This window comes from Gavia stellata, chromosome 9 (genome assembly GCF_030936135.1).
Source record: "Gavia stellata isolate bGavSte3 chromosome 9, bGavSte3.hap2, whole genome shotgun sequence".
Classification (NCBI taxonomy): domain Eukaryota; kingdom Metazoa; phylum Chordata; class Aves; order Gaviiformes; family Gaviidae; genus Gavia; species Gavia stellata.
The window spans coordinates 20,861,726-20,873,762 of NC_082602.1; the positions used below are offsets into that span (position 1 = coordinate 20,861,726).

The 12,037-nt window shown below is 43.3% G+C and overlaps 1 protein-coding gene across 1 annotated transcript in view; it reads left to right on the forward strand.

Moving 5' to 3' along the window:
• The window catches only part of WDFY4 (WDFY family member 4), a 140,337-nt gene extending 135,324 nt beyond the window's left edge, over positions 1–5,013 (forward strand). The window contains exons 58-61 of the mRNA XM_059821010.1: positions 584–766; positions 1,386–1,473; positions 3,717–3,828; positions 4,947–5,013. Coding sequence (XP_059676993.1) covers positions 584–766; positions 1,386–1,473; positions 3,717–3,828; positions 4,947–5,013 — 450 coding nt within the window. The remainder of the gene's footprint in view (positions 1–583; positions 767–1,385; positions 1,474–3,716; positions 3,829–4,946) is intronic.
• Positions 5,014–12,037: the final 7,024 nt, after the last annotated feature.

A 12,037-nucleotide genomic window follows, 5' to 3' on the forward strand; every position in this document is an offset into this window, starting at 1 on the left:
TGAACGCTGAGCTGGTCATTGATCAAATGCAAAACACAGTCTAAAAATGCGATGACATTAAGCTCCCTGTAAGGGGCAGAGGAGGATTGTGAAATCACCAAAGGCTTCCAGCTAAGCAGGTGAAAACCATGTCCTTGTTTAAGAGAATGCTTATTTGTAAAACTTAAAAGAGCACTAGTCCTGGCCTAGAACCTGTGCTGGGCATTGCCTGTGCACAGTCCCTGTCCGTGACAGTAGTTAGGTCAGCCTGTCAGTCTGCTTTTTTACTAAAAGCCTGGATTTTCTGGAAAATAGAAAGGGAACATTTAAAGAAATGTTTTCATTTAAAAAATGCAAAAAACCTTTGTTTCTGCATTATCTTGCTAAATCTGAGACACTTGTTTTGGATTTCTATGACGCAAAAATGTCAGTATTTTTACTGAGGAAAAAAATGTCATTTTTACTTCCTCTGGTTTACATCATCAGAAGCAAAACAAAGGTCAGAATTTAAGTCAGAGCAACTCTGTAATTTATAACCAGCACTTAAGGGTTGTGAGGAGGATGAGTGTAGGATCTTGAAACATTGCCTCTTGCTTTGTTACAGGGTGATATTATCTCTTGTGCTGGATCTTACCTATATCTGTGGACGGTCAATGGCCAGCTCCTTGCAAGCATTAACACCACCTGCAGCCCCAAATGCCATATTGTTTGTTGCTGCTTTGCTGAAGTGATGGAGTGGGACACACGCAGCGTCATCATCACAGGAAGCACAGATGGAGTGGTGAGGGTAGGTGGATGGGAGAGAGGAAAGGGAATCCTGATTCATTGTAGACCAGAGGCAGAATTTTGCATCCTAAATGGAGGGACAGAGCTACTAAAAGCCCATGCCACTTTCTTAACAGGGCAGAAGCTGAAAATCAGAGTAAAATGTTTGCTTCCTATCAACTTTTATCCTCCTGAATGGAGGAGTCTTTGCCATTCAGGAAGAGTTTTGAAAATATGCTTTTCATTCTGGTGTGGTTTTTAAAGCAAAAATTATATTGCCCATCAGAAATATGTTTGAGTCTGGTTTCTGAGAGTTGGTTCACAGTTCAGTTTATTAAGCCATACTTTCTCAGGAGCAGGAATTCACTGCTGTTTCCGCCTCCAGTCTGGTGGAAGAGCTTCCTGGGTTACTGGGATCTTCATTAGTGTGTCAGCCTTGCAACCCCACCAGCTCCCTGCATACTTTTCTCCAGTGTGACGCCCTGCAGCACAGTGGCAAGAGGGAGAGACGACTGTGAAATACTGTTCTGATGTTAGATGTTCAGTTTCCACCCCTTGCTGGGAAACAGGCAGCCACATCTCTCTCTTGTTGCATTGTTATAATCCATGCTTTTTCCATTTTTACCTCCTTGCTGGCACAGCTGTGGAAGACCGAATACACCAATACCCCAGACCAAGCTGCTGGACTGAGACCACGGAGAGGCATGGTGGAAGAGCCAGGCAACACGGGTATGACCACAGGGTGGGCTGTGAAGCGCAGTGTGACTGTGTGCTGCAGACCTTGTTCGATTATAAGGAAGAAGAGAGTGTGTGAGCATAGTGGTGTGAAGGGGTGATGGTGCAGGTAACTGGTGCAGTGTTACTGTAACCAGCAGCAGAAGTAGTGAGTAGCCACTCTCCTACCTTAGAGACAGAGAGCCCCTGAGCCACCAGTCTCAAGGGCACATCCTGCCTGGATGAAGCTGAAAGTTTCTTCATAGGCTCTCTGTCATGGGTTCTGTCAAGCTTGATAGACCACCTTTCTGCATAAACCTATGAAACTAATGAACTATCCTGGCTCCAGAAAGCCCATTCCCTTGGCACCTCTGCTGATGGCCTGTACTAAAGTATCCTGGCATAATGTCAGAGTGGGCAGTGCCAGATCCTGCCTTGGGATGGAACAGGGAAGTTTGTTGTCTTTCCCACCTTAAATGAGGTCACAGGTTCTTCAGACTTGTGGGAGACCAGCAGCAGGCCCTCGTGCATGGAGCTGTTTATTCAAGGCTGTGCCAAGATGAAGCTGATACCTTGGAGTTCTCGCAGAGCTGAGGTTAATAAGATGATGAGGCTACGGTGCTGCCTGGTAGTAAAACCAACTCAAACTCACTCCCTTGTTTTAACAAATACAGGAGCTGAAACCTGCCAGGGAGCTTTAAAGGCACATCCTAAATAGCACAGCTTGCTTCTCTTTGCAGCACATTTTATAAGACAAAGGAATTGTGATGTTAGGATGTATAATTTACACCACTTGTTTGCTGTGATCCTCATTACAGACATCCTCTATTACTTCAGTTTTAGGCACACAATTTGCATAAATATAGAGCTATAGATGTAACATGTGCATAAAAAGATATATAGTAATTGGGCATTACCACTGAGATCTTCAGAAGTGCTGTGCATGTAACTTGGCATCTACGTTACTTAGATTCCTATGTGAAATTATTTATACATACAGAGTCATATTGGAAATGCCAAAACAGATGCCCATCCTACCTTTTGTCATGTCTCTGAGAGTAGCTAGAGCCAGATGCTTCTAGGGAAGGTGCAAGAACACAGAAGATGTCAGATCTGAAATAGTCTGGTTGTGGTAGCTACATATTTAGTTTCATTGTGGTCTGTAATCAGATTGCTGGAAATCAAAGCAAAAGACTTAACATTCCTTCCAAAGTCCTTGTAGTATTATGTAGTCAATTTGCATTCTTTTTACATGTACAAACATCCAATTTGTTCTAAGAATTTCGTAAATTCTTGCCCATAACTTCCTGTGGCATTTGTCTCTATGTCCTATTTGCTCAGGTACAATTGCATAGGAATGTCTTTGAGCAAACTGAGATTTTAGCTATTTTTAAAATTTATATCTTAAACAGTTCTCCAAACTAGGACTTAAAAGCTGCCCCTGGGAGCACAGCAGAATACTCCTGTTTGTGCTTTTTTCAGAGAGGATCATAAAAGAAGACAAGCATTGACCAGGCATCTGGTGATGGATAGATGCACACACCTGTTCACACACGAGCATAAGGATGCATGTTCTCAGATGCGTACAGCAAGAGTGTTCTTTTAATAAAGAGTTGAGAGGTGTAATCACAGCAGTGCCATGCTCCCTTAAACTATTCAGATGACTTCAGAATTATTTTACATGACCAAATGTTCCCACATCTCTTTCTATGCATTAAAGAAAATAAAATCAATACAAAAAAACAGTCATTAAAAAGACCAAAGTAACTATGATTGAGTTATGTTGTTAGGTGTGTGTGTGTGTATGTATGTGTGCATATGTGAAATGTTCTCAGCATTTAATTATTGGTTCTGTTATGAGCAGATTTAGATAAGTTGATAATACCAGGGCTTTATGTAATTTCTTTTTACTAGGCAATTATGGGCTGTATTATATCCTGGCAGCAAGGTATTGTGGGGCATCTTATTAAGCATAGAGCCAGTGAAAACTGATGAACAATTTTGCTGAACTAGGCATGCAATTTAGAAAGCAATAATACACAAATCCAATTTAGCACACAATTGATACAGCCGCACGTCAGCACATGTAACTATCATAGCCACAAATTAAATTGGGATGGGTCTATTTTGCAACAGCACAGGCTGAGATTAAATATATTTGTTCTCAACTTAACAACTTGCTGACCGTAAATAATAACAATCCCGTCCATGCTGCCCCCAGACGCTTTCTAAATATTTATTTTTAAACCACACAACAGGTAACAAGTGTGGAAAACATCTTGTTCTCTGTCGGGAACTGCATCCCAGCCTTGCCTTGACTGGAAAACCAAGTAAGACGAGCCCAGCGGTGACTGCGCTGGCTGTGTCCAGGTACTGTCCTTCCCTTTGCATTGCGGGCAGTGGCCGTCAGAGGGCACCGCACCGGCCTCGCGGCCCCCACTGCCCTGCCCGGCATCAGCAGGTTATTTTGTTTTATTCTGGAGTTTGTATTACTGCTGGGTTTTCGCGTTTGGGGTTTTTGTTGTTGTTGGGTTTTTGTTGTTGTTCGGGTTTTTTTGAATCTCAGTCGAATCACTCTGTCTTAGCCTAATGCAGTCACTCTGGGAGCTGACCTGGCTAACTGTGTTAAGTGAAGGATGTTGGGATAGTCAGTGGACGGATAGGAGACAATGAAGGAGGAAGAGCAGCTTTCGGCCAGAATAGTTTTGGAGCTCAGTAGCTGCTACACTGTCTCTGCACTAGAGAAAAAACACTATCCTAGCAGCTGCAGGAGATGCAATGTAAAGAGGAAGTTTCTGGCCAAAGGACAACTTTGTTGTTAAACTCCACTCAGTTTGCACAGCAAGCAGTATTTCAGTTTACTCAATCCCCCTCCTGCAGTTTCATCTGGCTGTAATATTTGTTATCTCCTACTCAGGATGTTACGATGTACTGTAAAACAGTTGCTGTGTTTGTCTCCAAAAGTGTTGGCGTTTTGATGGTTGCTAAAATGATTCCTGTATTCTACATACTCAGATTTAGAGCACTTCATGACTGTGATGTTTATATGAATCATATTTATATTGTTATATTGAAAGTGGGAAAGTTTGGGGGGGGGTTAGTTTCATTAGTGTTTGTGGCACTGCATGCAGCAGAGATTTCAGTGGCTGAAGCCATGACATTATGTGCTAACAAGTCTGAATTCTGAATCTGGCCAGCGGATTATTTAACATTCATAGAGTCTCAGAGAACGGTAAGAGCTTCTGATCCCGCTAGATTGTCCACAACTAACCCACTGAACTCCAGGAAAGTTTGGATCCAATTCTAAGTTCAGTCTTTGAAGTACAAATTTTTGTCCACTCCGTATCATTGTTCTTCAAATTTCTCATTAAAGATAACCTACTTCCCTGAATGTTGCATCCTTCTAATTGCTAGACATACAGGAGAAAGCCTTGATCCTATTTGCATCTTGTTCTTAAATATTTTTCTCTTTTTCTTTCTTTATCAAGAAATTCCTCCAAGCTCCTAGTTGGTGATGACTGGGGAAGAGTCTACTGCTGGTCTGTGGATGGGTAGGAAGAAATAGCCAAGAACTCTCCAGCCTTTTGGTTGGAGAGAAAATTACCCTTCAGAGCATGAAAGAATCAGAGAAACTGGAAGCCTGTGTTTGGGGACTGAATCTCAAAGGAGTTGTTGGACTGACCCTGCAGTCAAGTCTGACTGAAATTAGAGAATGGACTCCAAAGTTGTGAGAGAGATACTGACAGACAATGAGATTTTTGCAGTATTTGTCCTGGGAAAACTTTTGTATTTTAAATGTTATTTTAGATACTGAATTTGACATGATACATTGTATTTCACAAATAATAGCTAGCAAATAAAACTGCCTTGATTATGCCAAACAGCAATGTAGCTTAATAAAATTAACATATTCTAATTTTAATACCATGAGATCAGAAAATACTGAGGCTTCAAATGGATGTTAAGTGAGTTTGTTGCAATATCTTTCTTCTTTACTAACATACTCATATGTTAATATCTCTATTCCTACTCTTCCTCCTTTCCTGAATCTGCATGAAAAGGTATGCATGCCTTCTGAAAAGCTATTTTGTTTGCAAAGTGAAGGTAGGAATTCCCAGGTTGATACTGGTGCCTTTATCCAGCCCCATTGTGAACACGTGTTATGGTGCAATCTTTAGTTTCCTAATCTCTGACTTGTTTTTTTTTTTCATAGTGAGCAAGGCAGGCAAAATGCATGGAATGGGTGAGGATGAAAATCTGACGCAGCTGGTCAACATGTTCTTTCATTCTCCTCCTTCATTGCCTTCTTTCCTAGCCTTGTCCTGATGTTCTCTGGAATATCAGTATATGATATATATCATCAGGATTTACCTTCACAATCACCCTGCATAGTAGAATTGGGTATTTGTAGTATAAGAAGTCTGAGGCCATAGTGTAATAAATTTAAGTGCCATTTGTGTCCCTAGTGGAGATGGAGAAAGTGTGAAAAATCAAGATAAGATCCTTAACATTTTATGAGAATTTGAAGGAACTAAACTGATAACTCCCTCTCTCCCCTGCCCCTCCTTGACCTGGTAAAGAAATTGAGTATCTTACCTTACACACAGAAGGGCTGAGTAGCCACTTAGGCAGAGCAGCTTCCTGAACGCTACAGACTGCATCAGGGCAGAGCCAGGAAGAACATGAAGGACATTATGGCCATGAAGGCCCTTGTGTTCATACCACCAAACACACCCCTGAACAAACAGAGCCAGGAGGATTCCCTGATTTCCGCTGCATTGGGACTGGTTAGCACTGCGGGAGTGAAGCCCTGTGCTGTGCTGGACAGCCAGAGACTGAGGAACGTGAGGAACTGCTATATGTCAAAATCTTGGTGCTAGAGACTTGCCAGCATCATTAGGAAGTAGAGTAGAAGTAGAGTAGAAGACAGGTGTTTACCAATCTTCCTCTAACTACACCATCAACTTTCTTCCTGTAGGGTGCTGCTTTGTTCATGACTCTTCTTCTGAATTATGTTGCTGAATGAGCAAGACTTCCTACAGCAAACAGCTTCCTTCCTTACAGAGTGCTGAGATATGTCCTCCCCTCAACCCATCCCGCAGCTCGGTCTAACCTCCACAGTGAGTGAAGTAATTGCCTGTGGATAATGTAGTAATTAGAGGCTAGCTCATGATGCAGGCATACAAGGAAGGCTGCACTATGTCTACACAGATGACCTGGCTGGTTATCCTTTCTAACCTCCAAGTGCGTGACTTGATGACTCAATTACTACCCTTTCTGTGCTCAGTGAAACATACGCTGAAAATGGGCCAAAACACACCAATGTTTTTGCAATCAAAGTAACCCTAGGGATCAAAGGTAGACCATGCCCATCTTTCCTTTTCCTGAGGACTGGGGAAAGGTCAATTGTCATAGAATTCAACAAAATTAAGTACACTATTTCTTTCCTCTTCCCTCTACACATTCCGTAAAAATAAGCTGTGATTTGGATACATGGACAGCAAGACTTGGACTCCTGTCAACTGTGAATACAGCTTTACTGAACCATGATAAAGGTGATTAAGAGCCATGAAAGAAGCTCACTACCTGTGTTTTCATTTACCTAATAGGCATCTTGATAGCTTGCTAATTGTCTCCTCCTTTAGAGTTTTCATGCAGCCTGTCTTTGCCAATAGCAGATACTCCTTTTCCTAGAGCTGGCACTGGCACCTACTTTGCAGCCTGAGCAGCAGCACTAATGTCTGCAATGCTCTAGACATCAACCTGACTTTATTTGGTATAAGAGGCCAGCTGTAGGCTAGCCATGCATGGATTTGACAGGCTCATCTCCTTGTGTCTAATGTCAGTTTTCTTCAAGAGGAGGATGAGGTGCATCAGCTGTTGTCATGGATCACAGAGAACTAATCCAGAGTGTGCATGTGTGAATGGAAGTCAGCCCATTAAGAATGAATGTCTTCCTGAGTCAAGCTTGTTGTAGTGTTCAGGGAGTTGTAATCTGGGAGAATATAAAAGGCTACTGGGTTACAATTTCTTCCTGGTAAAAATTCTGATTTGCTGTACAACAATGCTTGGTTGAGGAAGTTTTGGTTTCTTCTCTAGCTCTAGAGGATTTTTCCCCAGAGTCATAAGTCGTGGAAAGAAATGCATACTGTGAGTACCAATGTAAGCATGTTGCAGTCATCAAATTTCCTAGGTCTGATACAGCCTCTGTGCATGACAGTGGTAGAATGCTACCTGGTCACTTTTCTGCAGGCAAGTCTCTGTGACATGAAGTTTTTGCTAGAAATTTGTAATAAATGTTGGAAAAATTAGCTGTGAAACCAACCTTCTTACAAGCACCTACTTTTATATCTGTGTTGGTCTCCTTTGTATTTGCTAAATGATGAATGTCCATGAAATTCTGTCAGCTCTAGATGCGGAGCTAACTTTCACTTACCCACAGACAAGGCTTGGTGCTAGCTCAGGGACAGTAGTGGTGCCTGCTTGGTGGGTATCCTGATGTGATACTGATTCTCTAATGGCTGCATGGGATGTAGAGGTAGCAGATCTAGAATATGCTTGAAAAATTAAGCATGTAGACCAATTCCACAGCGAATACTTTCAGCATAACTCCATTGTTACCCTTAAGTGGCACAGTGTGAGCATCAAGAGAGTTTTGTAATTCTCTCAGAACCAACTTTTGCAAGGGGTAAGTAGCTCTGGGTGAGAATCACCCTTAAAAGAAATCCAATCCCATTAGGGTAAGAAATGCAGAAATAAGACACAGTCTTAACTCTGCCCTGTAGGGAAACCAAGAAGGGAAACGTGGAGCAGTACAACCATTGTGTGACTTTAAAAATCAGTTTAATCTAATCGAGGACCATAAACCCTAAAATGCCTTAATCACACTTATTTGGTTATTGCACAGACCATCCTGCTTCCTTGTTCGGCAATAGAAGTCTTATAAATGTTACAGTGAGCATTAAATACTGTCTGATTTCTGTAGGCTAAAAAACGCTAGTGAAGCAATGTTTGCAGAGCTGCCTGTGCACTGCAGGGCCTTTGCATCCTCATAAAAAAGATTTTGCTCAAACCTTTTTTGAGAAATCCATGCAAACCCATCTGTAGCTCCCACAGGAAAGTTTTCCCTGTGATTGTCACCATGTGCTACTGTTCCCACGTCCTTTTCATACAGGGATCTCAAAGCTTGTTAAAAGAGGGTATTGGTAAGAAGATCACCTCATTCATGATTGCCTATGGCTGTCACAAGGGAAGTTATCTGAGAGCCATATGAGCTAAAATAATTTGCAGGAATATGCTCCCTTCTGCATGAAAACGCAGCCTGTCGTGCTTGTCTCTCATCTTTTGGGAGGAACATCCCAAGGAAGTTGAAAAAAGAAGCCCAGAAAGTCTCCGGACCTGATCCCAGGTCTCTAGTCTCCTGCTTGGTACTAAGCACCTCCAAGCCAGGTAGCTGGAGTGATTTGTTTGCTTATGGTCACACACATGATTTAGGGATCAGACTAGTTGTTGCATTACTGGTGTCACTCTTCAGATGTGTGCAGAGCAATCACTGGCATTGAAGTCAGCCAGGCTGATGGGGAGGTGTGAGAGGGAACAGGGCTGGTGGAGGAATGCCAACCTTCCCTATGCTTTTTGCCTTACAGAGTGGTTGTCATCAGAGCTCTTCCCAAGTGTCAGGAGGCTCCTGGAAATTTTCCACATGAAGTTTTTAAAAGGGAACCCCCTTGTTCCCTGTACTGGAGTTAAATGTCTTATGGAAACCTGGTATCCAGAACCAGGCAGCCTTCAGCAGTACATTGGGATCTTGGTGACCACGGGTAATATTTGCTGTAATGAGTACTGAGCAAATGTAGGCCTTGTGATGGAGACAGCTGCACCTCTGTTCAGCGATCACTCAATGTGTTTTCATGCTCAAGTGTTGCAACCCTATGCACGTGGAGGGTTGTTGGTGTAGGGCAGTCACTGAGGGAGCAACAGTGAGTGTGCTGGCTGGGTGGCTGGAGCTGAGAATATCAGATGAGTCCTGTGGTGGAAAGAACTTTGTGAGCTCTTACTGATGGGGGAGAAGCTGTCTCTGTATGGGTGACTGCAACAGCAGCATGGGAACTTTCCCTGTTTCAGGTCAGAAATTGTCTCCTTGTTCAGTTTGGGCGGGAGGCTCTAAGGACTTTGCTTCTCCCTCATATATCTGTTCCCTGGCCAGGAGAGACAATGAAGAGTCATGCTCCCATAGCTAGTCCAGTTTTGGCGGGATGCTCAGTTCCCATGGGGAAGCACAGGGATTAAGCCACTGGAATGAACAGTGAGAGTGCTCTTTGGCCACTCCTGTGCTCAGTCCATTCCCCACGATCTCCCGGCTATGGCAATCTCCAGTAGAGAGGTGGTAACAAGTTAAATCTCCTCTGCCAATGTCTATGTCTCTATACCCCCTTATTTTACTGACACCACTGGACTAACCAAACAAAATGCAGTCCAAGGGTAGTCATTTAAGTTCCCATCTTTGACTGCCACAGTTGCAGAGCAGCACATCTGGTAAGCAAGCAAAAGGCATTTCTTTATTGTGACAGTGGGACCATGCATGTTGTAAACAAGGGATTCCAGTAGTGTTATTGAAATAACCAGAGTTGCTGCCAGACTGTGAGGTAATTTGGTTGGGAAGGTGAAATCCTGATTTGCTCCAAAGCCTTTGTCTGCCTGGCAGGCTGGCTTCTGCCTGTAACCTGGCATTTGTTGACTTTGGTTGCGTGAGGACTCAGTTGCCAGCTTGCTGGGTGTAGCAGCCTGTGGTGTTCATGGTGGGTGTCTGTTTGAAGCTCTGGGCAGCTCTTGGCTCTTCAGAGCCCGATTATGAGCTGAATATATACTCCATATTTGGGCTGTATATTTACAGGCCCTTCCCTGTGGCAGTGCTGGGACTGTGATAAGTGGGAGGAAGCCCACTAGAAATCTACTCAAGCAGGTCTAATTGCACCAAATAGAACGGCTCAGTAGAGTGGAAAATAGTCCTCATATATCTACCCGAAGAAGATAATGACCTTTTAAATAACAGAAGCAATTTTATTTCAATACCCCAATTACTATGAACTCTCAAATGTCAAAGTGCCAAGCACTTTCAAAATAACTTAATTTAGACATTTATAGCACTTAGACACTGCTAGTTTCTTATCTAACCTAATTATGGGTTGTACAGGAAATTGCAAAGCATTCCAATTAATGTTATTTTTTATAGTGATACATAGGAGTGGCCTTTGCCATTTGCCGCCATCATGTGCACAGTGATTTACTAATTTTGGCTTTTGAGTTAGTTCCCTGGCAGGACAGAGCTGTTCTATCCTCTGGTTGCTCTTTGGGAGCAAGCAAGGAGGAATTAGAGGTAGAAGAGCATAGCATAGCTATGTTTGCCTGAGGGATTTGAAGGGCACATGTTCCCGTGAGAGTGGAGTGCTATTGCAACGCAGGACCATTTAAGGTGTAGAGGTGCCATATAGAATAATAATGGTTGGCTGTCAATCTTGTTGATCCACTCTGATCTGAGTACTTAGGCCAGGATTCTCCACTTACTTGTCTCCCACAGGACTAGTGCAGGGGAATGAGATTTGTAACTGCTTAACTGGCTGCCTGAAAAATCCCTTCACAGATGGTGCTGAGCAGTTTCCCTTCTAGTTCTGATGCACAGCAGGCAGAATCGGAGGTGGAGGAAGTGGTGTAGCACCACTGAGCAGCATCTAGTGACTCCTTGTTTGCTTTTATGGTAAGGGGAGGACACATGTCCAGTTACCATGTTTGAAAGTGATAACTGTTGCCCATTCCCATGTGGTTTTTGCCCTATATATTTTACATGATGTCCTGGTTCCGTGCTGTGCTCCCCCCCTCCCTTGGTCTCAGGAGAGAGCTGTTAGCAGTCAGAGAAGTTCCAGCAGGCCTCCTCTTTCCTGAGGATAATCCGAAAGGATCAGCGGCTAATTTCTCAAAGAAAGATGTGGAGCTGTGGGTAGCTACATACTGTAGCTGCTGTCAACTGTGCCCAAGACCATGCCAGTCCAGAACAGGAAGGCAAAAGCCCCCAAAGGTGATCTTGTCTTGTGCAGCTCTGTATACCGAGCCCTAATGCACCGTTGTGTTCTCGTTCACTTCCTTATGGTGAAATATTGCTGCAGACAAGATAGACAGGGTTTTAACATGGCTTAACAACTCAAACTAAATCTAAGAGGGAAAGTTTGATTTTGACTCAACAGCTTGTGTTCAAGGGAACAGGCATACAGGGAGGTAAGAAGTCCCTTTCCCTGAAGTTTTTCCCTAGACAAAACCAGAACCCAAGTGAGTGTGCCTGTGGACTCTGTGCACATGACCTCCTGCTTCCCTGGTGTGAGATGCAGGAGAGTCCCAGGTCCTGCACAGCAGGGAGAAATGCAATTGCAGTGACTAGCTGTGTTATGTAGTAAAATGAAAACCTGAGCAGGTCTCAGCTGGAGGCTTGAAAAGCGCTGCCAGAACACTTCTGACTGGGGTGGTCAAAGACTGAAAAGGCTCTTGTGGGGTTTGCAAACAACCCAGCAACACTGGTGAGGAACAAGAG